The sequence below is a fragment of the Thamnophis sirtalis genome, unplaced genomic scaffold, assembly GCF_051295495.1.
Source record: "Thamnophis sirtalis isolate CommonGarterSnake01/CBP01778 unplaced genomic scaffold, rThaSir2_p1.2 scaffold_3, whole genome shotgun sequence".
Lineage (NCBI taxonomy): Eukaryota > Metazoa > Chordata > Lepidosauria > Squamata > Natricidae > Thamnophis > Thamnophis sirtalis.
Genome location: NW_028261383.1, coordinates 33,924,207 through 33,949,909, shown reverse-complemented (window position 1 = coordinate 33,949,909; position 25,703 = coordinate 33,924,207). Strand labels below are relative to the sequence as shown.

Here is a 25,703-nt window from a genome sequence, read left to right as displayed (position 1 = left end):
AGTGGGGATGGGCAGGAAGCTACAGGCAGCTATTCTGTCTTTTAAAACATGTCTCTTTCTTTTCACATCCAGAGAAATATTCTGCCTTTTCAATATTTCCTAGGATATGTCATTTTTCTGGGAGAGGGCTGGGTGATAACTTCCTACACAGTAAAACTGGCATGTCATAATAATCACATATCAAGATGAACTACATTACCTCATAGTATATTCTTAATACCCCTTGCAACAATATCCAGAGATATTCATACTATGTAATTTGTATCTGGAGTGTGACAATTTTGTTCCTTTAACCTGAAACAACATTGAAAGGTGGCTTGCCAAGATTGTTGTACATATCACCAACATATGCTTTACTTCCATTTTTATTCATAATAATGATCAGATCTGCCTCCATATGAACACCTATTTATGTGGTTGTTAAGCCAACATTAATTGCGTGGCACATAATCAATCCATCTGCCTTCATATATGTGCTTTGTTCAAAACATGGTGAAGGGACATGAAATTTTAAAGAGAAAGATTTTGCCACCTAGATTTCTCTCTTCCATGTTTGCTTCCTCACAGTCCATTTTTGCTTTGTTGTCACATGCTACACAGCTTTAAGGAGATGTAATTCCCTTTATCCGCTAAATGAGTTGTTCTAAGATTAAGGAAAAACCAAGTATTTAGATAAAATAATGTTTATGAAAGAAGTTGTCTTTAAATCTGTAACCCAAAGATAAACCTTTATTCGGAAATTTACCACTGGGAGGAAGAAGAGGAAGAAGAGGGGGAGGGGAGGCCGAAGAAAAAGGCGGAGACGAAGAGGAGGAGGAGGAAGAAGAAAAAGGAACGGAGCAAATGCCACTGCATTTGGGGGAGGGGGTCGGAAACAACAGGGCTCCCGTTCTTCACGCGATACTTCCTCTCTCTCTCTCGAAAGCTAAACCCTCCGCAACCATAGAGACTAAAAATAATAACAATACAGAGCGCATCCAGACTTCCAGTGCCATTTGTCGGAAACCTGTAAAGCCGGATTTTCCGGCGAATGACCATAGCGACGTCTGACATGGAAACATCGGGATTGTGAAGATCGTTACGGGCTTCAATTGGGCTCGTTTAAAACGGGCCGCGAAAACCCAACGAGGGCGGCAGGCAGACCTCGCAACGCGAAACTCAGCCCAGCGCATTCGTTAGGGACACCCGCGAGAGGAGGCGCCGTATCATAGAGTGGAGCCAACAGACGGTCTAGAACGCCTCGGGTTTTCTCTTTCAGTTCCGGTGTGAGAAGTGGTGGGGGAGGTCATAGTTTGATATAGTTCGGTCGGTGGCGAGGGTTACGGACTGTCAGCCTGGTTCCGGCGGTTGGGACCCTTGAGGGGGAGCGAGGATAAGGAAGGCGCGAGCTCTTGGGGAGCAGGGAGGGAGCCTCGCAGGACTGGCAGATCCCGGGATTGGCCGAGCGGGCTGCGTGGGCCGAAGTGGAGTGCCGCGGCCTCCTCCCGAGTATCTTTGGGGAGGGAGCTTTTCGGCGGCGAGCAAGCAGGGAAGGGGCTGGAAGCCCTGGTAGGGCCGAGAGGAAACACTAGGCCGTTCGGCGTTTCTGGTATTTCGGGGCGTGGAGACATTGGAGGTCTCCATGGCAGCCGCAGTAGCTGCGGGGACCTCCGGCGCCCCTCTGAACGCCGTTGCTACCCTCCACGAGGAAGCCGTCTGTGCCATCTGCCTGGATTACTTCATAGACCCGGTGTCCATTGGATGCGGCCATAACTTTTGCCGCGTGTGCATCACTCAGCTTTGGGGTGCGGGTGGCGAGGAAGAAGGCGACGACGTGGGAGCCTCTGGCTCGGAGAGGGCTGATGAGGATGATGATGATGATAGGGGGATCGATGACCTGGGCCCTGAGGAAGACGGGGATTACGACGACGATGAGAACGACCTGGAGGACAATGATTATTTAGATGATGGAGATATGGGCGACGAGGAAGATGATGATGATGATGTATCCAGGGACGGGTACGATGATGAAGATGAAGATGCCTGGGAGGATGATGACAGAGACTACTGGGAGCAGGACATATGGGATTCTACTATGGGGGATGATTTATTTTTTGATAATTATGATGAGGATGAGGAAGTAATGGATGAAGAGCCAGATGAAATGGCAGAATATGCAGTGCCGGCAACTCCGCCTACTCCACAACGACAATCTTTCACTTGCCCTCAGTGCCGCAAAACTTTTCCTCATCGCAATTTCCGACCCAATCTTCAGCTGGCCAATATGGTGCAGATCATCCGACAGATGCATCCACAACCACCGAAGCCTGCCAATACTTCAGCTGATGTGGTGGAGATGGAGGCAGCAGGGGATTCCTCAGGGGTGCCATCTATTTTAGCTGCAAGTCATGCTCCAAGAGCCCTGTGTGAAAAACACCAGGAGCCACTTAAGCTCTTTTGTGAGGCAGATGAAGAGCCCATCTGTGTAGTGTGCAGAGAGTCACGAACCCATAAACACCACAGTGTTATGCCACTAGAGGAAGTTGTGCAAGAATATAAGGTATGGAAAACAACCAGATGGTGTAAATACTACTATGTAATCTTGTTAAGTTGGAGCCTTCTGTGTTATAAAAGCATTTATAGTACTATAAATTTTTCCAGGCTTTGAGAAACATTAGTGACATACTAGTATATATATGGAGTCCCTGCTTTGCCTACAGAAAAAAACTCTGGGTGATGTGCTTATTTAAATATGTAAATATAAATCGATCACTAAAAGATATTTAGTAAGCATTCTCTTATTTAGCTGCTCTGTAATTTTTTGTCAAAACAGAATATAGTTCATTTCCCCGTTTAACCATAGAAGCTACAATTTTAAGTGATATAAGAGAAATATGGAATTGTGTAAAAGCTGTATTCTAAAGATAGGGAATCTGTTTGCATCAGAAATATCCAAATACAGTGTGGTAACTGTTGTGGCCCAGCAGGATCTGGTTGAGCTGCTGATGGACTCGGATAGCGAGGAACCATATGAGTCTGCCCTGGACGATATGGAGGACTCTGTGCAGGGTTCAGACTCAGAGCAGGGACCAGAGAGGCTGGTTGGCCACCAGGAGGTGCCTGAGGCATGGAGCAGTGGGCAGGATCAAAGGCAGTTTGTCCCTGATGCTAGATTGAGAAGGGCTGAGAAAGGGAAGCAGCAACTCCTAGGCAGACTCACAGATGATTAAGCACAGGTGGTGGTTGATTGGCCCCTCCCAAGAGAGATTATAGGTGAGGCTTTGGGAGGGGACATTTGCAGGACACAACCGTTCAAATTAGTAGTTAAGAAAATCTATCTCTGTATTCTAGTCGTGTCTGTTCGTTTGGGACTATCTGCGTTGCTTCGTTTGAACTATCTGGGTTGCTGCAGAGCTACTCTCTTGAACGTGAGTTGCCTGGGCTCCCATCCAAAGGATTCGTTATCTCAGTAATTGAACAGTGGCAAACCGCCACGCTTGTGTTCTATTTTGTTCACAGGTGGGGGGTCAGAACAGGTAACTATGTTACCAGGACGTCAGGATTTAATACTTATTTCTCTGGACGTTGGATTTGAACTTCAAAAAAAGTTTCTGCCAGCTGCTTTTTTATGAATGTAAAACATAAATACAATTAAGTTGTGGCATTCTTGTTATTCGGGTTGTTTTAGGCTAAAATCCAGGGTCACTTGGATCCGTTGAAAAAGAAACTTGAGTCAGTTCTGAAGCAGAAGTCAAGTGAAGAGGAGAAGATAACAGATATCAAGGTAACTTCAATATTTCCTTAATTCTCTTACATTTCCAATCAATCTCTTGTTTTGAAGGATCACCTTATTCTTAGTGTATATTTTTATTAATAAAGATTGGTGAAGAAATGTCTTGGTCTTAAGAGTGTGTGGTCGTCTTTGCATTAAGCAAATGATTCCTTTGAAATTATCCTGAAGTAAAGGATTTAGAGAAGTAGAAATCCCAGATTCTTAACTGACGTGCCTAGGATTCAGTCTGAATTTTAGAGGCCTGATTTTAACTATAAAGTATATAGATGGCTTTATCTGCCAGTCAGGAGAATTGTGCAATCCCATTCTTCTAAATATATCTCAGAGGATCTGCTCATATTTCCTCTCAGTCTGAGGGTATATGGGTCCATCAGTATTAGAATTGGTCTCGTCTTCTAATTTCTAGTATTCTTCATGGTCTAAACAGAGGTGACGTTAAGTAGAATTTCAGGTTCTGCCTAGAAAATGCTTAAAATAGTTGAAATCAGCAGAGTTCTCTTCCTTTGTAGAAAGTCATTTTTTATTTCTTTCCTTGTAAACTGTATAACGATTGGAATTGTTTTTATTGATTTAAAACATTCATACAGCATTTATGAAGAAAGAATTTTAATAAAGTCAGTGGGGGTTGATTTATTCCTTGTGATTTTGCCTCAAGCATGAGTTTGGAAGTGGGAATAGATTTTTTTGTCTTTCCATCATAGACAAGCACAGATATGGCATCTGCCAGTTGTACAGATTGCTATGATTGCTGTTATTTATAAAATCAGGCAGGATTATCTGGTCCTGCTGCCCGTTAAGGAAGCTGAAATAGATTTAATGTTCTGTGCCATAAAGTGGTATAATCCCAAATCTTGGCTGTGTACCTTCTTAGTGTTGCCTTCTTGTTCCTTTCTTCATCTGCCCCAGAACAAGATGAAACTTGATATGAAAGAGTTTGAGTCAGACTTTGAGCGGCTGCATCAGTTCCTGGTTGGAGAACAAGCTACACTGCTTCACCAGTTGGAAGATCGCTATGAGATACTACTAGGCAGCCAGAGTAGCAACATCTCTCACCTGGAGGAGCAAGGTGCTGCACTAAGCCGTCTTATTGCAGAAGCAGAAGACAAGAGCAAGCAAGATGGTTTGCAGCTGCTCAAGGTAAAATCTCTTTTCCCAGTTGCCTGGATTCCTTTTTGTGACTGGTTCCAAGCATACTTGCCTGTTATATATATATTTATATTGATTAAGAACAAACACAAAGATATAAGCCCTGGAATTGCTTAATCTGTTAAAAATAAGAATGTACCCTGTGGAATATGCATTGCTTTAAAAGCTATCCTGCTTGTTTTCTAAATCAAGCATGATTTTAACAATCCTGATTGTAGAATAAGAGCATAACAATTAACTAAAAGACATGCCTAAAGAAAGCAATGTTGAAATTGAGCCTTGAGAAACAGAGATTTCAAACTTAGAACCCTCAGATTGTATTATTGACATTTGGCAGTTGAATTTTGGCAGCTGAATTTTGGCAGCCTGATTTCGGGCTGCTTTTTAGGGATAGTTAAGGATACTAGCGAAAGTAGTTTCTTTTCTAAGGATGTTCCACTTCCATTATTGCTAGCCTAACGAAAGGGCCCAAAATATGGCATAATTAGATAACCTCTACAGAAAATCCGACCTCTCAGTATTTCCCATTTTTATTTCAGGAGTATGTCTGGGTATCTGATACAACACCTCTTACTGTATTTGAACACTCAATTGTTTAATAGGAAATGGTCTATAATATGAATGCTAAAATGCCTGTGGATTTTAAGGATTTTTTTTTCAGCTGTTTAGGACAATTTCCTACAATGATTGTTTCTCAAGTTGCAATGTGTTAAATTTAGTACATGTGATACATTATATGTTTGAAAACTGGAGTCTCAGATGAATAATATATTGGGGATTGTAGATATTCAGACATTCACTTTGGAAAGGGTTTTGATTAATATTCTGTTCAACTGGACAGAACCAGAACTTAGTAACCTGTCCAGATTATTGCATTAAATTAGATGTCCCACACTTTAGTTTGTATGATTTAGATGGTATTACACATATGTGGAAATGGCTTTTTTATATCTGTATTTGAATTAAAACAGGTTAGGAGGTGAGAGCTATTAAATGTAGGAGATAACAAAAATCATTTTCATGCTAATTTAGATAGCAGATAATATTTTTCCAAAGCTGGAGTGGTTCTGGTAGCAAAAGTGGGCTAGAGCCACAAAGATATTTTCAGGGATCCTCTCAGCCTTCCATAAGGCCTTAAAGAAATGGGGGTCTGGAGGAGTGACTGAGCCTCTGCATTTGTTATACTGATTTATGATTTGAATTCCTTTTTATCCCCTCTGCTGCTTCTGTGTGTTTTTCTGATCTTTTTTTTATTCTTTGTTTTCATATTGTCAGCTGCCAAATTTGAGATGAGCAGCCATAGAGAGAAAGAAAGACTGGCTGGATCAGAGGTCCCCATGATTTATTAATACCTATATATCATATAAGAAGTTCATGAAACTTTTAAATGATGCTCAAAGTGTGGAGGCTAGTTTCCTAGGGGAGGGCAGGAATGCTGATTGTGTCAACAGTCCTTACTGCCTCTGAGCACTATGAGAAGCACTAAGTTAGGTTTCCTTTAAGCTTAGGAAAGGTTGAAAGAGAAATTTTAGATTTCAACAGCAAGAGATATTTATTTAAATAATTTATATATTTGCCCCACTCACCAAAGGATGATGACATATAAAGATTTTTTTAAAATCCCCAAATCTAAAGTTTATAAAATCAGTATATAGCATAAGGAGAGCACTTAAGGCATGGCTTTTTCCCAAGTTTTGGGATAGTGTGATGTTAAAGTGGAAGATAACGTGTGGATTGCATCAGGGAAGTATGGCAGTAGAATGTTTTTCTGTTTTTTGATGGTTGATTTTATTCTTTTTTGTTTCCATTATGTACATGTTTGATTATAAGACATCCAGAATTTGATTTAGGATGAACAGCTATCTATACAAATATTTTAAATAAACAAAACCTATAGTGTAGAATATACCTGGAGTTAAAAAAACCACCATTCCACTTCAGATCACTGGAACAACAATATGCTATCAAGCAATGTAGCTTGATGTCAGGGTTAATGCTGGGAGTAATATCAAAAATTTTAATGCCTTCAGAAAGGGCAACTGGATTTTAACCATCCAGATCTTGGGGAGGGGGTGTGTGCTCTTATCCCAGGTGCAATAACAAAGTTCTATGAGCAGTTTCATACTAAGGTGGCAATTACCTGTTTAAAGTGAATCCTCCTGATATGCAATATATCTAGCCCAGGGGTCAGCAACCTGCGGCTCTTTCATCCCTCTGCTGTGGCTCCCTGTTGCTGGTCAACTCCACAATTGATAGGACTCTCAGGACCGGTAGAGGAAAAGGGATGTCGCGCTAGGAGGAGACTCTCTGGTGGGGGAACCGGAATTCTGGTCGGCTCCAGAATTGAATGGGGGGCTTCCGGGTAGGACCTTTGTGGCTCTTTTAGTGTTTAAGATTGCCGACCCCTGATCTAGCCATACAGTGTCAAGCATCTGTGTAGCATCTGTCACATTCAAGTCAGGAAGCCTGACAAGTAGTATTTCTTCAAAGAAAGCTTTTTGACAACAAACACAAGATTTGGAATCCCACAAAATTACCCCCTCCCCAAAAAAGCAAGAAGCCCCTTTCCAGAAAACATCTACAGGAAATTGTACAGAAAATCGGTTGTCTTCTTTCAATCTATTTGTTGTGTTTTATAACATCTAGGTGTATGAGCATCCTAACCTCTTTTCTTCTTTTTCCCCCCCTAGGACTTCAAAGGCACTTTAGTCAGGTTGGTTGAATTTCTTTTGGTTATTTCTGGTTTACATTCCTGAAATTTGTGCTTCACTGTTAGCCAGGTTGTATCTGAAAGTCTCTTTAGAATGTAATGGCTTTTCACAAATACTTTTGAGCCAATTCTGCAAATGACCAGGCTGAGTACTTCAGAATATCTGGAAAATCTCATCATATTTTCACTTGGTTTGAGTTTAGTATTAGTTGAGGGTTTTTTACTATTTGCCCATCAACAGGAAGACACACACCTCAAAAAATGGTATGAAAACTTGGGATAGATCAATGTTCGAAGTTAAATAGCATTGAGGTTGGTTAATGCATGTATGGCAGTTTGCCTGGGAAACCTAGATCCATTTGTTTATGCTTGGCCATGGGGGGGGGGGGAGCAATATATGTGGAAGTATCTTAATAGTTTCATCTCAAAAGATTGTGTAACTGGTAACATGCAGCTATAATTATTTTGCTGTGTCTAGCTGCTGCGGCTATCAGACTACATTAAAACATCATTAGCAAAGTTAATTTAAGAAGCTAAAATTGTGGCTTTTCAAAGATTTTATTAGAATATTTACTGGAAACCTGTTCACTTAATATCTTTTCTGTGTGCATGGACTATCCAGAGAATGCCTACCCCTAGCTAATCTAGGATCCAGAGGAATTGCAGTATTTCAGTACTTCTCTCTATTGTGGTCAAGGATGGTATTTGTGGCAAAGTAGTTGGTTTGTTAATGTGGTAGACCTGACCTGGCCGCTAATCAACTGTTCCCTTATTGGGAACAGAATAAGTAGATCCAGTAAAAAATCTTCATATGCATGTGTTCAGAATGGTTTGATTCTGTAGAGAGAACAATAGCAAAGGCATTGCTACTACCCCATAATTCTTTACAGCACTCTCTGGGAGGTTTACAATGCCCCCTAACAATCTGTGTCTTCATTTTACTGACCTCAGAAGGATGGAAGGCTGAAGGCCTAAGCCCTGTCAGAACTGAACTTCAAGCATTGGGCAGAGTTTGAGTGCAATACTGCAAATAGATTTGATGAGGGCCAACAAATCTTTCCCCTGTTTTTTTTTTTTAATCATTCTCCTACAGTTTTAATGAATTAATCTCCTGGCTTCTTGTCCATTTCTGTGTGAAAATAATATGGAGAACTTATACAATTAGAAAAGTACTACTGTAGCAGCAGAGTTACCCTAGGAATAGACTTATCAGGTCCCAGTATGTTGTATTTTCTGTTCTACTTACTAAATGCTTTTCTTGCTGGTTGCCATGTCAAGATTCCGATGAAACAACAAAAAAACAAGACAGCAATCTTAGTTTGAATGCTTCTTTATCGCACTGGTACTAACTGACCACCAAATTCTTGAAATAATTGTTGGAACTGCCGCTCCGTGCTTCGCACCACCTTATAAGTCAATCCCCTGGGCCCCACCCAGCAGCCTTGTGACCAATCCCAGGGTTCTGCCTTCCCTCCCCCTGAGTCCATCACCAGTGTCCTATAAGAATACATGCAACCAAAGACTCCCTACTCAACTCCCTCCCCACTCGTCTGTTCCTCCGTCCATTAATGAATAGTGTCATTTCGGTATTCGGACACGCCCTCAGGGAACATCAACAATGGATGCTTCTTCTGTAAGCCTTGATCACACTTGCGTCATGCTTCCTGGCGGTCCTGGCTTGCAGATAATGGCGGCCGCTATCTCAGCTGTTTCGTGGAAGCAGACTTGCGGCACGCCGAAGCCGCTCCAGAACTCCCCCATGCCGAGCCGAGCGGAGAGAAAGGCAGCAAGGCTCCAGCAGTCCTCGGCAGCCGGAACAGGGCAACGAAAAGCAGCTGGACGACAGTAGGAACCCAGCATACCCGAGTGGCAGTCTCGGCAACGCAGACGACAAGGCTGACATGCAGCCCTCTCTACCATGGAGCTGGTGTCTGGAACACAAAGACAACGGTGAGTAGGGGTAGATGGCCCCGGCTTCACTGGATACCTGCGGTGGAATCTTGTAGCCAATCGTGGGGCATTGACATCATAGCTAGGCACCCATGTTGCCTCAGCAAGAGGCTAACCCTTTCATAGTATCAGATATTACAGGTATCCCCCACGCATCCGGGCATTCAAGATCTCCTCTACCTCGTAATGTTTACCCCCCCATCAACAACAGGACTGGGCTGTTCAGCTGGAGGGCCCCTTATTCGGCTTGTTTTAAGCAGTCGTAGGAGGCTACAATGAAAGACCGGATGGGTCTTACATAACAACTTTGGCAACTTTAACCGTACAGTTACGGGATTGATTATCTGTTTTATAGGGAAAGGCCAATATATTTAGGGCCTAACTTTTTGCAGGACACATCGAGCTTCAGATATTTTGCTGATAGATACCAGCTGTCCTACATAGAAAAGATTTTGCATCCTACGTTTTTTGTCTGCTTGTTTCTTATACTCCACAGCTGATTGCCGTAAGGCATTTTGCACTTTTGCCAACACCTGCTGTGTTTGCTCAGCCCACTTTTGGACTCCTATATCCTCTAGTGGTGTTCTAGGACACTCAGGTATTGGAACAAATTCTTTACCTGTAATTACCTGAAATGGGGTGAATCCTGTATTGCCATGGACGGTATTATTATAAGCTACTTCAGCATATGGGAGGAGATCTGCCCAATCATCCTTCTGATAATGTATGTAGCACCATAAGTATTGCTCTACCATAGCATTTGCTCTCTCTGCAGCCCCATTGGTTGCTGGGTAAAATGCGGAACGAACCTTGGCTTGACCCTACTCTGGTCAGAAATTCCCTCCAAAACCGGGCAATAAATTGGACTCCATGATCCAATATAACCCTCTGTGGGATGCCATGCAAGTGGTATATGTGTTTTATAAAGAGTGTAGCTAACCTCTTAGCGGAAGGGAGACCTGAGCAGGCTATGAAGTGAGCCTGTTTTGAAAACAGATCTATAATGGTCCCAATGACGTTATGACACTTACTTTCCAGTAAACCTACGATGAACCATCGCAATCTGGTCTCATGGTCTTACAGGATTGGCCACTGCTTGTAACAGAGTGGTTTATCAAGATGAACCTTCGTTGTGGCACACACCATACAGCTTTGTACATAATCCTTTACATCTTTTTTTATCTGTGACCACCAAAACTGGCGGTTGACAAGATGAAGGGTTTTTACAAATCCAAAGTGACCAAAGGACCGGATAGCATGACATTGTTTTAGAACATTTATCCGAACAGTTAAGGGCACATACAACCTCTGACCCTTCCATACGAATCCATCTCTGTAAATAAATAAGGACTGATTCTCCGTATAAAACTGCTGTCTGAATAGCCTGGGTAATGTCCTCTCATGAGGTAAGTCATGTTACATTTGGGACTTTGGAGCCTCAAGGTCTCCCTAGGAATCACCTGGGAGTATGATGGCTTGTACTATTTCCTCACTGGCACTGTCATATTGTGGTTTTCTGGACAGTGCATCCACCAGAGAATTATTTCCTGCTGGTATTTTACCGAAGCATGAAATTAAATCTACAAAAATATAACACCCACTTCACCTAATTTGGCGACAACTGTCGAGTCTGTAAGGCCTCTAGGTTCTTATGATCCGTCCAGACTTCGAATGGTAAAAAAAAAAACCTTTTTGGAGATGTCGCCAAGTGGTCAACGCCCACTTTACTGCAAAGGCCTCCTTCTCCCAAATCAGCCAATTTCTCTCAGTCTTGGACAATTGCCTTGAGGTGTAGGCCCAAGGCTGGAGAATTCCCTCCCTGTTCTTTTGTAAGAGGACTGCAGCCACTGCTACATCACTAGCATCTGCCTGAATTACAAAAGACTCATCTGGCTGGGGATATTGCAACACCAGCTCCTTTGCAAACAGTGTTTTTAATTGCTCAAAGGCATGTTGACACTTAAGTGCCCATTGTAGTGGAAAACTAGGATGAGATTTTTTAGTCAAATGTTTTGGTCAGTAAGTGGCAGTGCCACTTGGGCAAACGACAGGATGAACTGGCAGTAGAAATTGGTGAATCCTAAAAAACTTTGGAATTGTTTTCGTGTTCTGGGTGCCTGCCAGTCGATCATTGCCTGGACTTTTGGGGGGTCCATTTTGATCCCTCTCTGGGATATATGAAACCCAAGATAGTCTTATTGGGTCCGGTGAAGTTCACATTTGAACCATATGGAGTTTCACATATAACCGGGTGTCCAATAATTTTTTGAGGATTTGAAGCACTAAAATCACATGTTCTTGCATTGTTTTGGGGTAGATAAGTATATCATCTAAATACACCAAAACTCTGTTGTCGAGGTGTTCATGCAATACCTTATTAATAAGCTGCATGAACACCGCAGGAGCGCCTTGTAGCCCGAAGAGCATTACCTGAAACTGGTAACTACCAAGGGGATAATTGAATGTGATATTCCTTTCTGCCCCAGCTTTTCACTCTTACCCTGTAATACGCTTCTTTCAAATCTAGTTTGGTAAAAACTCACCCTTCTGCCAATTGGGTCATATCCGTCATCAAAGGAAGCAGATAGAAATGTTCCATGCACACTGCATTAAGTCCTCTAAAGTCTACACATAAGCAAAGACACCCATTGTTCATCTACTGAAATAGGACTGACTGGTGCTGCTATCCTTGACCTGGCAGGTTGGATAAACCCCCGTTTTAAATTTTTGTCAATGTAAGCCCTCATCTCCTTGAGCTGCTGCGGAGTCATGGAATACATTCTGGGTTTTGGTAGAACAGGTCCAGGGAGAATTTCTACTCTGCAATCTGTCAATGTTCCAAATAGCATCCAAACGTAAATCAGAGCCCAAGGCAAAGTATTGTTCAAAGTTCCAATTTATTAAAAGAGCCATGTTGGCACATCTGGGAAAACCCGAATCTGAAAGCTTCCCATTTTTTCCCACCTAGTTGAAAGTTCAAGATCTTGTCTCCATGCCCACAAGTCCATCACATGGTCCAATCTCCCACTGCCATGCTGGCAGTTCCACCCATCCAATTCCAGACAGGTGCAGAAGGGCAAAGACAAAGGATGACCTTGGCTTTCTAGACAGAATTTTGTTATGGCTACATAGCATCTAACGCCATACAATCCCCCCTCCCATTTTTCAACAATACAAAGTGCATAGTAGAATAATAGAAAGTGTAGCAGGCCAAAGATCCCAAAGAAAAGATTCTGCAGGCCTGACAAGCGGCCTCTCCTCAGAAGAAAAGTGTATCCTGAAAAGAGAATAATGTGGGGGTTAACATAAGCATAACTAATCACCCCCCTCCCCCCAGAGGGGCCCGTTTGCTTATCGGGAAATTTATCATGGAATTGTTTTACTAACTTCTCAGCTTTTACATTCCACCTTTTCACCTGTGTAAGGCTTCCAACAAAGGGTACTCCTTCCAATGCACTAAATATCGCAAACGACCTCTATACAATCTAGAATCTAAATTTCTTTTCACTTCATAGTCAGCTTTTCCCTGTATCACCACTGGAGGAAGGGTTGGTTGGGTCAGAGGTCTTAGATTAGACCCAATCACAGGTTTCAGTAAGCTACAATGAAAGACTGGGTGAATTTTCCCTAAAATTCTGGGTAGCTGACCTGTAACTGGGTTAATTATTTTCACTATTGGGAAGGGACATAAAATTTTGACCCTAATTTCTTGCTAGGCATCCTTAACCTTATGTATTTGGTAGACAAGAAAAGTTTATCCCCCACACGGGTGCTTGTCAGCTTGTTTCTTGTACTTTTCTGCTTCCTCTGCCAGAGCTTTTTTCGTATTCTCCCACCCTTTTTTGAGAGTGTCCATCCATTCAGTCAGAGACATGGAGGAGGGAGTCCTCTGGGCAGTTTAGGCATGCAAACAAATTCCATGCCGCTGATAACTTGAAAAGGAGTTAAATCAGTACTGCTGTGGACAGTGTTGTTATATGCGCCTTCGGCGAACAGTAGCAGATCCGACCAATAGTCCTGCTGGTAATGTAACATAACAGATTTATTGTTCAACTATTGCATTTTGCTGCTCTGTTTGTGCTCAGATGGAAGGCTGAGCTGAGTCCTTGTGTGGACCCAATGGCCCTCAGGAACTTCCTCTAGAACTTGGCGCTGAATTGAACCCTGAAGTGAGAGATGATTCTCCTGGGTACTCCATGTAGGCGGTAAATGTGTTTGACAAACATCTTTGCTAGCTTCTTTGCAGATGGTAATCCTGAGCAAGCATGAAATGAGCTTGCTTGGAAAATAAGTCGATGACTATCCAGATTATTTTATTTCCGCCACTTTCTGGGAGCTCTACAATGAAATCCATTGCAATCTCTTCCCATGGTCAGTTGGGGCTGGCCACCTGTTGCAGTAATCCAGGGGGCTTGCTTGGCCGTATATTCATGGTTGTGCAAGTGGCAGAACTTTTCGCGTAGTCTTCCACTTCTACTTTCATTTTAGGCCACCAAAACTGACATCTGGCAAGGTGGAGAGTTTTTAGGAATCCAAAGTGACCTCCCAACTTTGCGTCATGGCTTCGCTGTAGTACTTCCAGCCTCATGTTCGCAGGGATGTACAGTTTGGATCCTTTCCAGGCAAAGCTATCTCTCATTGTCAGGATGTCTTCGTTGTCGTTGAGCCAGGGGTCAGTTGGCAGTGCTGATTTCATTGCTGCGGTCAGCTTGTCTTGGCTGAGAGTAGGCTGCCTTCTGGTCTGGCCTCAGGTGGTGGCTTGAGCTGCCATTTGGTTGGGAGGAATTATGGCATGAATCACCTCCTCCCTCCGACTGTCATACTGCAGTTTCCTAGATAAGGCATCCTCCAGTAAGTTCTTCCCAGCAGGGATGTGCTTCAGTTCGAAGTTAAATCTCCTGAAGTATTGTGCCCAGCAGACTTGCTTTGGAGACAGCTTATGGGGGCTTTTTAGGGCTTCGATGTTTTTATGGTCAGTACAGACCTCAAATGGCACTCCCTCTCCCTCTAGGAAATGTCTCCAGGTGAGTAGTGCCCAACGGACCGCATAGGTTTCTTTCTCCCAAATGGCCCACCTTCTTTCCGTGGCAGCGAGTTTTTGGGAGATATAAGCGCATGGCAAGAGTTGTCCCTCTTTATTCTTCTGCAACAGCACTGCTGTTACATCCACTTCACTAGGATCTGCCTGGATTATAAATTGCTTTTCTGGGTCGGGATGTTGCAGAAAAGCAAAGAGCCGGTTTAATTTCTCAAATACTTTTTTACAGTCCATTGTCCACCTAATAGGTTGGTTTGGCTTTGGCTTTGTTGGGGATGGCTCTGGTTTTAACAGTTCAGTCAGGGCAAAAGCCGGGATGAATTGCCAATAGAAGTTAGCAAATCCCAGGAAACTTTGTAGCTGTTTGCGGGTGGGTGGAGGTTCCCAGTCTAGCATAGCTTTCACTTTCCCTGGGTCCATTTCTATCCCTTCACTGGAAATACGATTCTCAAGATAATCCAGGGAGGTTTTGTGGAATTCACACTTTGATAGTTTTGCGTAGCACTTGGCAGCCAGAATTTTTTCCAGGACTTGCTGCACCAGTTATACGTGCTCTTCTAAGGTCTCCGTAAAGACAGGAATATCATCAAACTAAAGAAGCACCCCCTTGTAAAGGTGCTCATTTTGGAATTTGCTGGATGCCTGGAAGTTTAGCGTCTATTGCAGGGGCTGCAGGCTCTGGATTGTCTGCTTTAAGGGGCATGATGGTCCCCGGATGGCCTTCTGGCTTCATGGGGTGTAGTGGCCCAATGCCTAGGGTCAACTTTCAATAGCCGTCCTCCCACTTTATGGTAGGTGCCCATTTGTCCAGCCATGCAAGCCCCAAGATGATTGATTCATTCATTTTTGGTGCTATGATGAATCTGAGGAGTTCATGGTGGCGCCCTATCTGTAACTTCACCAACTCGGTGATTAGCTTGGCCAGGGTCCCTCCGATCAGCGTCCCGTCGATTTGCTCAAACCATATGGGATGGGCTAAGGATCTTGAGAGTATTCCCAGGTGCTCTACAATGGACATGCTAATTAAGCACTGGGTGCAATTTGTGTCAACAACTGCCTCAATTTCCCCTTCTACCCCCATCTCGGGCACTATAAGTTTGGCTTTGATGGCAAAGGGACGGATAGCTGCACTTACCATCGGGTCCTCTTCGCTGTTTTCCTCCTCTGAGCTTGGATGGGTTTCACCGTCTGGTGGAGTCACCGTCTGGTGGGAACAGCTCCTTCAATTTGTTCAGGTGGTTTTTGTGGAGCCCTCTTTGTTCCACTGGCAGCTTGGGTTCTTGCTTGTGGGATTGGGGTTGGGTCCTAGCATTCCAACACTGTGCCCGTGTTGACCACACTGGTAGCACTTCATTGCTCCCTCTGATTTTGGGGAAGGTGTTTCAGCTTGCTTTGTTTGGGTTTGGCGGCCCAAAGGTCTTCTAGCAGGCTTTTCAGTGGTAGGTTTTCAATGGGGGTGAAGTTCATGATCCAAAATAACTGCCGTAGTATACCAATTCTGGATACATTCCAGCACCCCTCTAATGCTGCATGCCTTTCTCAGTTCGGGATCTAGGGCATCCTTGAACATGTGTACAAGGAGTCATTCTGGCCAGTCCAGTAGCTTTCCAGCCGCCCTTCTAAACTCCCAAACTAATTCCGGGACAGATGGCCTGGCACAACCCTTGGATTTGCTCTTCTGCGTCCACATGTTGAGCCACATTGTTAAATCGGATCCGCATCAGTTGAACAAATCTGTCGGCGTCTTCTAATTCAGGAGCTGTCTCGTCGTGAAGCTCCTCTACTCATTCGGACGCTTCTCACTCGTGCATCCCCTCTGCTATGGCTGAAACCAGCTTTTGGTTGGAAGGGTATTGATCTCCAAATTGATCAATGTGTGCCTGACTCGATTTAGGAAGTAGGCTAGCTTCCCAAGGGTCCCATCAAACATTGCCCAAAATCGGGGAGGCGTGGGAGTCACCGGGGCTGGCGCCTGGATTTCCACGGGCGGTTGGGCAGGCACTTGGGGCTGGGAGGGCTCTTGCGGCGCTGCTCCTGGTGGCTGTTGTTGGGCAGGAACCTGTTGGAGCATTGCAGCTTGGGATTACCCCTGCAGTGGCGGTTGGGCCCGAACCACTTGAGGAGTCACTACTTAAGGTTGAACCACCCCAATCGTCTGCATCGGTACCATCTGTTGAAGGGGGGGTAGGCATCCACTGGTATTGCACCCATCCATGGCCCAGGAAGAAAGCCCACCCCAGTGGAACTTGACTCGCTGGCTGCAACCCAAACATGGGTGGCTGGCTAGGGGAAAAAATCCCCCAAACGCTTTGCTGCTGGCTAGGTTGACCTCCCTATCCTGGTTGATGGGCCATCTGTGCTTCGGGGTGAAGGGGTGCTACCATTGGTCTCATTCCAGTGGCAAGGTTTTGGGCTGACCCGCTTTTTGCTGTATGGAAGGAGCATAAATTCCCACTACAATGCGTTGTGTAGTCTTGACCCGAGAAGGCGAATGTTGGTTGAGCCATAGTTCACCTGGGTGGTTCAGAGCTAGGGCAAGGGTTGATTCCACTCACGTTAAACTGTCCAAAGTGGTCTGGAAGGCCAGTCAGTGACTGACTGCATGACAGTGGCTGGGATCCCCAATCTTAGGAGTGCTTGGTTGGCGTTTGCTTTGCTCCCCTCCATTCATGGGTTGGGGCTGATCCTGTATCCATCTGTGAGTCCAACAGCCACTCCTTAGGGGAGGTGAATCTCGAGGCTCCGTCTTTCGGAACCAGGTCCGCTTGCAAGGTGTGCCTTGGAGCTGGCTCTTTGTGCCTGGCTCCCAGCTGGCGTTCCCTTTCCGAGGCCTCCTCAGCTTCCACCACGGCTTGGGAAGGCACGTAGATGGTCTCAAGATAGATAGGCAATTTGTCATCTGCTGCTTCCCCTGTGGGTTTCTTCTCTTCCTCCATCTTCCTTTAGTCTTTATGCCACCCAAGTTTGAGTCGGCGCTGTGGCAGGGGTTTTGCCAATGAAGTCTGAATCCCATGACTCGATGGTGGTTTTGTAATGGACCCATAGGTCAAGGATTAGGCTTCTGTCCTCTGGAGCCCTAGAGACGGTCATCTCAAAACTACAATTCAGTTGCAACCTGAAGTGATAGGGTAACCCCTGACACAAGAAGGCTTGTCACAATGTCCGATCAAGCCCCCCCCCCCCCCTTAAATTGATGTATAACTAACCATTCAGGCCATCCTCGTACCTTGCCGGCTAAATGTCGGAAATCTCGAATGTACTCCTTAACTAGCCTACCTCTTTGCTTGATAACCAGCAGGTCCCCCTCCACCTGTAACAACCTACTCCCGTCCTCAAACCTTTCCTGCAGCACAGTTAAGGAGAGACCTAGGTCCTCCAGTTCTGCCACGTGGTCGCCATAAAGATCGGCCACTCACTCCGCAACCTCATACTATACTACTGTTACAGTCATCACTCGGTCCCATTGGGAGGTGAACTGGTGCCCATACCTGTCCATGTGGTTTAATACTTGTTTGATAAACAAAGCCACATTCCCCAAACTCCAGTTAAATGTTGCTCTTAATGCAGGAGGATCCTGGCATCGGGCCTATACCCGCTGCTGGTTGGCCAAGTGAGGGATGGGTCTTATAATTCCTGGTCTCACTCCAGCGGACCCCAACCCATGAGTATCCTGACCAGCCCGTACAGATTCTGTGGATGGACACTGGACAGCTGCTCTTAGAGGCTCTGCGCCTCATGCCTTCTCCCAGGGACCGGAATTCTCTTGCGGGACGCCCTCTCAACTGGCAAGACTTAGGCGGAGGACGAAATGCTGGGGGTGTATCATGCCAAAGACTACTCTGCACTGGACCTCCAAACCCTGCAGCCTCAAACATTTCTTATAAAGCCTCGATGGTTTGGCTGCCCACTGCTGTGGAGTAGTTCCATTTGTCGTCAATTGAAATGTGCCTTTCTCTCCATTGGAAAAATGTGTTCCCAAAGGGGTCAGCACAGGTCCTGAGACAGGTAACCCCCGAGAGTTCCCAGTATCCAAAGGTCCCAGCCACCATGTTGCTTTACCATCCCGACCCTCAGCCAATCGCCCAGGATCTTCACATGGAACCTGGCATTCAGGGCATTCCTTTGGACATATGTCCTTCACCACCACCTCTGCTGTTCCAGCCTCCACCACAGTTGTCTTCGTGGTAGTATCAGACGCCTCCAAATCTATTGCCTCCAGTCCCAAGACAGTACTTTCAGCCATCATAAGTAGAAGTAAAGTGAGCTGAAGGTTCCAATGAAACAACAAAAAAACCAAGACACCATTCCTGGTTTGAATGCTTCTTTATCGCACCAGTACTAACTGACCACTAAATTCTTGAAAAATGGAATAATTGTTGGAGCTGCTGCTCCATGCTCCTACCACCTTATAAGCCAATCCCCTTGGCCCCACCCAACACCCTTGTGACAAATCCTTCCCATGTTTTCTGTCTTCCCTCCCCCTGAGTCCATCACCAGTGTCCTACATGCATGCAATCAAAGACTCCCTATTCAACCTTCTCCCCTCTGGTCTGTTCCTCCGTCCATTAATGAATAGTGTAATTTTGGCATTCGGACATGCCTCCAGGAACGTCAGCAATGCCCACCTCCTTCTTAAGCCTTGATCACATTTGAGTCATGCTTCCTAGTGGTCCTGTCTTGCAGTTAATGGTGGCTGCTATCCCAGCTGTCCGGCGGCTCGCAGAAGCAGATTTGCGGCACGCCAAAGCTACTCCAGAACTCCCCCATGCTGAACCAGAGAGGAAGGCAGCTGTTAGGGTTTCAAATAGCATCCAAAAGTAAATCAGAGTCCGAGCCAAAGCATTCCTCAAAGTTCCAATTTATTAAGAGAGCCATGTTGGCACATCTGGGAAAACCCGAATCTGAAAGCTTCCAGGTTTTTCCACTCAGTTGAAAGTTTAAAATTCAGCCCCTACACCCACAAATCCATCACATTGTCCAATCTTCCCCTGCCACACGGCAGCTTCCACCAATCCAGTTCCTGCCAGGTGTAGAAACAAAGGATGATGTTGGCTTTCTAGAAAATTTTTTGTTATGGCTACATATCACCCAATTCTTTATAATCCCCCTTCCATTTTCCCACAATAGAAAATGCATAATAGAATAATATAAAGTGTGGCAGGCCTAAAGTCCAAAAAGAGAAAAATGGCTTTCAAGCCTGACAAGCAGCCTCCCCTCAGAAGAAAAGCATATTCATCAGGTCGTCTTTGTTGCTGTTTTCCTTCTCTGAGCCTGGAGGGGTTTCACCCTCTGTTGGACTCTCTGTCTCCTCAGGCTGGGGAGAGGCTTCATCCGTTTGGTGAGCAAGATGACTCTTTTCAGGTAGTTTTCGTGGGGCCCTCTTCATCCCACTAGTGGCTGAAGTACGTGCTTGTGGGGCTGGGGCCAGGGTCAAACATTCTGACGCTCTCTGCCCATGTTAGCGACACCTGTAGCACTTTATTGCTCCAGACGATTTTTGGATAGGCGGCTCGGCTTGCTTCATTTGGGTTTGGCGTCCCAAGGGTATTTTAGCTGGCTTTTCAGTGGTCGGCTTTCGGTGAGGGTGAAGGTCGTGGTTCAGCATAACTGTGGTGGTGTACCAATTCTGGATGTGTTCCAGCACCCCTCAGATACGGCACACCCTTCTCAGTTCGGGATCTAAGACATTCTTGAACATATGGATTAGGAATCGCTCTGGCCAGTCTTGTACTTTTTCAGCCAGTTTCCTAAATTGCCGCACTAGTTCTTTCACTAGTTCTTTCAGCCATCTTGCCTTTCACCCTTGGATTTCCGCTTCTGCTTCCACATGTTCGGCCACACTGCTAAATCTGATTTGCATCAGTTGAACAAATCCATCAGCATCTTCCAATTTAGGAGCTGCTTCATCGTGGAGCTCCACTACCTACTTGGACACATCCCTCTCATTCATTCCTTCCATTATGGCCAAAACTAGTTCCTGGTCGGAAGGGTATTGACTTCCATATTGGTTGATGTGTACCCAAACTTGATTTAGGAAATAGGCTAGCTTTCCAGAAGTCCCATGAAACGTCGCCCAAAATCAGGGAGGCGAAGGAGCCAGTGGGGCTGGAGCCTGGATTTGTGCAGGCGATTGGGCAGGCACTTGGGGATGGACCCCTCTCCCCTTGCGGCGCTAATCCTGGCAGCTGCTGCTGGGCAGGGACCTGCTGGGGAATAGCAGCTTGGGGTTGGAATGCCCCAGACGCCTGCATTGGTGCCACTTGCAGAAGGGGCTGGTGTCCACTGGTACTGCACCATCCTTGGCCGGGGTAGAAAGCCCATCCCGCCGGAATTTTATTCACTGGCGGCAACCCACTTGCTGGCAATTGGTTTGGGTTTGGAATCCGCCCAAAACTCTGCTGTGGGCTGGTCACCAGCTGGCTAGGTTGACCCCTCCAGCCCTGGTGTTGGGTCCTCTGTACCCTGGGGTTAAGGGGGGCTGCTATTGGTCCTGTTCCAGTGGCGAGGTTGTGGGCTGACCCGCTTTTTACTGTGTGGAATGAGCAAGTATCTCAATTCCGGAGCACTACGGAGTCTCGACCCGAGAAGGTGAACATTGGCTGGGCCAGAGTCCACCTGAGGGGCTCGGTGCTAAAGCAAGCAGTCGCCCCATTCATGTTAAGTTGTCTGAATTGATCTGGAAGGCCGGCCAGCGACTGACTGTGTGACGGTGGTGGGAATCCCCAATCTTCAGAGTGCCGGATTGGTGTCTGCTTTGGCAGCCTCCATTCATGGGCTGAGGCTGATATCGCACCCGTCTGTGGCTCCAACAGCATCTCCATAGGGGAGGTGACTCCCACGGCTTCGCTCTGCAGGGTATGGTCCGGCTACGAGGTTTGCTCAGGAACCAGCTCTTTGCGCTGGGATCCCAGCTGGTTTTCCCTCTCTGCGGGCTCCACAGCTTCCCCCACAGCTTGGGAAGGCGAGTAGATGGTCTCGACATAGATCACCGAGCCGTCATATATGGCTCCCTCGGTGGATTTTTTCTCTTCCTCCATCTTCCCTGTGTCGCCCGGGTTCGGGTCGATGATGGGGCTCAGGACCCCGAACAGCACCCCAAGGTTCAGGGTAGCTGGTGAAGTATTTTAAAGGAGATTCGGGTTAATGTCAGGGTTCCAAATAGCATCCAAAAGTAAATCAGTGTCCAAACCAAAACATTCCTCAAAGTTCCAATTTATTAAGAGAGTCATGTTGTTCCACCTGGGAAAACCCGAATCTGAAAGCTTCCAATTTTTCCCACCCAGTTGAAAGTTCAAGATCCAGCCCCTAAACCCACAAATCCATCACATGGTCCAATCTTCCCCTGCCACGCTTGCAGCTTCCACCCATCCAGTTTCAGCCAGGTGTAGAGACAAAGGATGTCCTTGGCTTTCTAGAAAGAATTTTGTTATGGCTACATATCACCCAACTCCCCCCTCCCACTTTCCCACAATAGAAAATGCATAATAGAATAATAGAAAGTGTGGCAGGCCTAAAGTCCAAAAAGGAAAATATGGCTTTCAAGCCTGACAGCAGCGAGACTCCAGCAGTCCCATGCAGCCAGAACGGAGGAGCAGCTGGATAACGGTAGGAACCCAGCACACCTGAATGGCAGCCTTGGATGATGCGGATGACTTGGCTGACATGCCATTTATCTTGTCTTATATGTTTACTCTCTATATGGTCCCTTTGTCAGGTGTGAGAATATCACATTCCAAGATCCAGAGATGCTGCCAGTGGACACAGGAAAGAAATACCGAAACTACTTCCTTATAGATGTTTTAATGAAGAAAATGGAGAAAGTCTTTAGCAAAGCCCCTCAAGGTAAGGAAGTAACAGATGCTTTTCTCCTGCAGTTAGACATGCAGAGAAAAATACATTTGATCCTAGACATGTTGTACGTACTTACCTCTCCTCTCTCTTCAAGAAAGCAGAACTCTTGAATCAGGCATTATTTCAAAAGAAAATGTTTATTGAGAGAAAGTGATAGCAAGTAAAGCAAGGCAGGATCTGAAGTTCCTTCCCAATAGGGAGGGGTTTTCTGCAACGTTTAACCTATGTCCAGTCCAAGGTGAGCTAATCCACAGGTGCAAAGTTGTGAGAACAACTCGAGCTGAGAAGGTGGATAAGAAGCTGTTCTCATGGTGCCGCTTTGCCCATTCTTTTGGAGCTGAGATAAAACAAATGGCCCCAGGCCAATCCCTCCCCTTGCTTTTCCCAAGTGACAGGAAGACCAGAAACAGGAAAGAGGTTTGTAAAGGAGCATCCAGGACCCACCTCCCTGCCAGAATGGCAGTGTCCTGATAGGGATCTAAGGGACCTGACAGATGTATACATCCACTGTGCAATGGAAGCTAAGAATTTATTTATTGTAAAAATGTCATTAGAAGAGGAATAGAAACTGCAGAAATAGCAATTCATATAATCCATGCTGTGAAAACCTTTTCTTTTTAGACCTACCCTAGTGTTTTGCAGGAGTTCAAATAGATGAGTGTTTCTCAAACTTCACAAATACTGGCTGGGGAATTTGGGGAGTTGAAATCCACACATCTTCAAATTTTGAATAACACTGTTACAGAGACCAAAGTTCTGCTCCCTATTTAAACCGTTTTGCTCTTTTTTTCTCTCTTACAGTGGATTTGACTCTGGACCCTGAAACAGCTCATCCACGGCTCACAATTTCCTCAGACTGTCGCAGCGTCCGACTTGGGGAACGTTGGCGGGATCTGCCGGATAACCCAAAACGCTTTGATTCCGACTACTGTGTGTTGGCCTTGCAGGGCTTTACGTACGGTCGCCACTACTGGGAAGTGGAGGTGGGTGGCCGGCGAGGGTGGGCTGTAGGGGCAGCCCGCGAATCGGCCAGACGAAAAGAGAAGTCCAGCAGTGGTTCCCACCAGAAACGGGAGATCTGGTGTGTAGGAACCAACGGTAAGAAGTACCAGGCTTTGACTAGCACTGAGCAGACATCCCTCTCTCCAGCTGAGAAATTACGGCGCTTTTGTGTCTACCTTGACTATGAACGAGGCCAGCTAGGATTCTACAATGCTGAAAACATGGCTCATATTCACACCTTCAATGCTTCATTTCATGAGCGCATCTTCCCCTTTTTCCGCATTCTTTCTAAGGGGACCCGCATAAAAATCTGCAATTGATGCCATTGGGGCTATTGCATATGGCTGAATTTATCCCTTGAGGCCTCTGCTTCATCCCACCCCCACTCCCCACCAAATTATGCTGATAAGAGTTTCCCATCATCCTTGGACTTTGGTAGATTCCTTATCTAGCTCTTATATTGGATTCCTTTTGACAGGGATTCTTCCCTTCAGTGAGCTCAGTTTTGCACAGTTCTACTTCTCTGGTACTTGACCAGGTCATGGGTCTGATTTTATCTTGCTTATGGTTCAGATCCATTTTGGCAAGAGAGAGGGAGGGAGAGGGAGACCTGCTTCTTTCTCTTTCCTTATACTTTTGGGGTATGATCACACGTCACCTGATTATACTATTCTCATCTTTAGATAGCTGAGACCCCGACCTTCCAAGTCTCAAAAGAGAACTTAGACTTTATTGAGCATGCAATTATAATGATTGGTGGGACCTCCCATGGCTTTTTGACTTGGGTTAAGCAAGCCAAGGCTTGTTCTTGACTGTCTTGAGATTACTCAAAACTTTATAGTCAGGCTTTGACAACTTAAACAATAGACCTACGTGTGATAACTTTTCTGTTTTGAATTCCCCTGATCAGACAAGAGGACTGTTCCAATATGTTCTTGGGGTTCGATCAAAGTCCATGCTTCAGCTGGGATAAAGAACATGTGGCCCTCCATATCTTACTGAAGGAAAGTTTCTAAGAGCCCCAGCAATCATAGCCTATGTTGAAGGATATAGGAGTTGTGATTCAATAACATCTGGAAAATCAATAACCCTAGTGTTACGTCCGTGTTGTTGTCACCACAGCCCAGATTCCTGTAGCCCTCACAATAGCTTTGCATTTTAAAGTAAGGATCTGTAAATTATTACGTTTTTGAGAGATTCCTAATGCTACTATTCCTCTTCAATTGCTCCAATGCAATATTCTGATTTCCTGTTTTTGCAATTTACTAATAGCCTTTTGGAAAAAAAAAACAATTGCAAGTTCTGTCCCATGTTCTTCTTTACGCTTGTTTCATGTAATGTTCCATTTGAACTGTCTCTTAATCTTTGATGCTCTTTTCTATCTTTCCTGCCATTTATCTATTCTAAAATGTCATGCTGGCCATTTGGAGCAATGACAGTACCTAGTGCTGTTGAGCTGTTGAATGTCAGTCATGATTGTAGATGTATGTGTGCTATCCCATCAGATGCTAAGATCCCATTATTGCTATCTTACTCATCCTGTCTTCTCACTATCTGCTTTAAATAACCTATTTTAGTCATTCACTAGTTTTAGCCTTCACTGTGGAGCCTTGAACCTCTGAAGGCTTTAGCTATGCCAGCCATATGTCGGGTATTTTTAAATTCTTTTTGGCTTGACAGAGCTGCTTCTAAACTATTTTTTGCTAACAATATTAAAAGGAAATCTACTTTTTTGTGAAAAGCTTGCGAGATAAAGTAATAAACAATTAAATGTTAAAAGCTTTGCTGTTGTGGCTTATTTGAACATTGAAAATGAGAAGATTCTTTGAAATTATTTAATAAAGCAGTTCAGGGTTGTTGCTTTTTAATGATATGAAGAATTCTTAGAACATTCTTCTGGAAGGACTACACAATCCAATAGTTTCAGTTAAAACCAAGCCTGAAGTCTAGAGTAGAATACTGTAAATCTTGTTAGCAATTCTGCTGTTAGGGCTGAGTCTCTGCAGCATGTTTGATTGTTCACCTGCCGGGCAGATCCCAGACAAGGGCAAATATTTTTTCAAATGCAATGAGCAAAACATCTTTTAAGAATTATAGGTCTAGAATGGACCTTGGAGGCCTTCTAGTCCAATCTCCTGCCCAAGTCCTTACTCCATCCTGGACAAATGATTGTCCAATCTTTTCTTGAAAATTTCTCTGGGAGGCAAGCTGCTCCATTAATTGATTGTCCTGTT

The 25,703-nt window shown here is 45.0% G+C and overlaps 1 protein-coding gene across 1 annotated transcript; it reads left to right on the top strand.

Moving 5' to 3' along the window:
* The first annotated feature begins 1,023 nt into the window (after positions 1–1,023).
* On the top strand, positions 1,024–25,253 carry TRIM41 (tripartite motif containing 41). Its single transcript, XM_087708610.1, has 6 exons — positions 1,024–2,539; positions 3,668–3,763; positions 4,679–4,909; positions 7,609–7,631; positions 22,331–22,458; positions 23,269–25,253. The coding sequence occupies exons 1-6, from the start codon at positions 1,622–1,624 to the stop codon at positions 23,787–23,789; spliced, it is 1,917 nt and encodes a 638-aa protein (XP_087564736.1). The 5' UTR covers positions 1,024–1,621; the 3' UTR covers positions 23,790–25,253.
* Positions 25,254–25,703: the final 450 nt, after the last annotated feature.

What these genes read in the sequence shown, in the direction of transcription:
- TRIM41 (XM_087708610.1), top strand. Translation starts at nt 1,622, where the DNA reads ATGGCAGCCGCAGTAGCTGCGGGGACCTCCGGCGCCCCTCTGAACGCC. An exon ending in AGAAGATAACAGATATCAAG is followed by an intron (nt 3,764 to 4,678) that starts GTAACTTCAATA and finishes CATCTGCCCCAG; the next exon opens with AACAAGATGAAACTTGATAT. An exon ending in TTCAAAGGCACTTTAGTCAG is followed by an intron (nt 7,632 to 22,330) that starts GTTGGTTGAATT and finishes TCCCTTTGTCAG; the next exon opens with GTGTGAGAATATCACATTCC.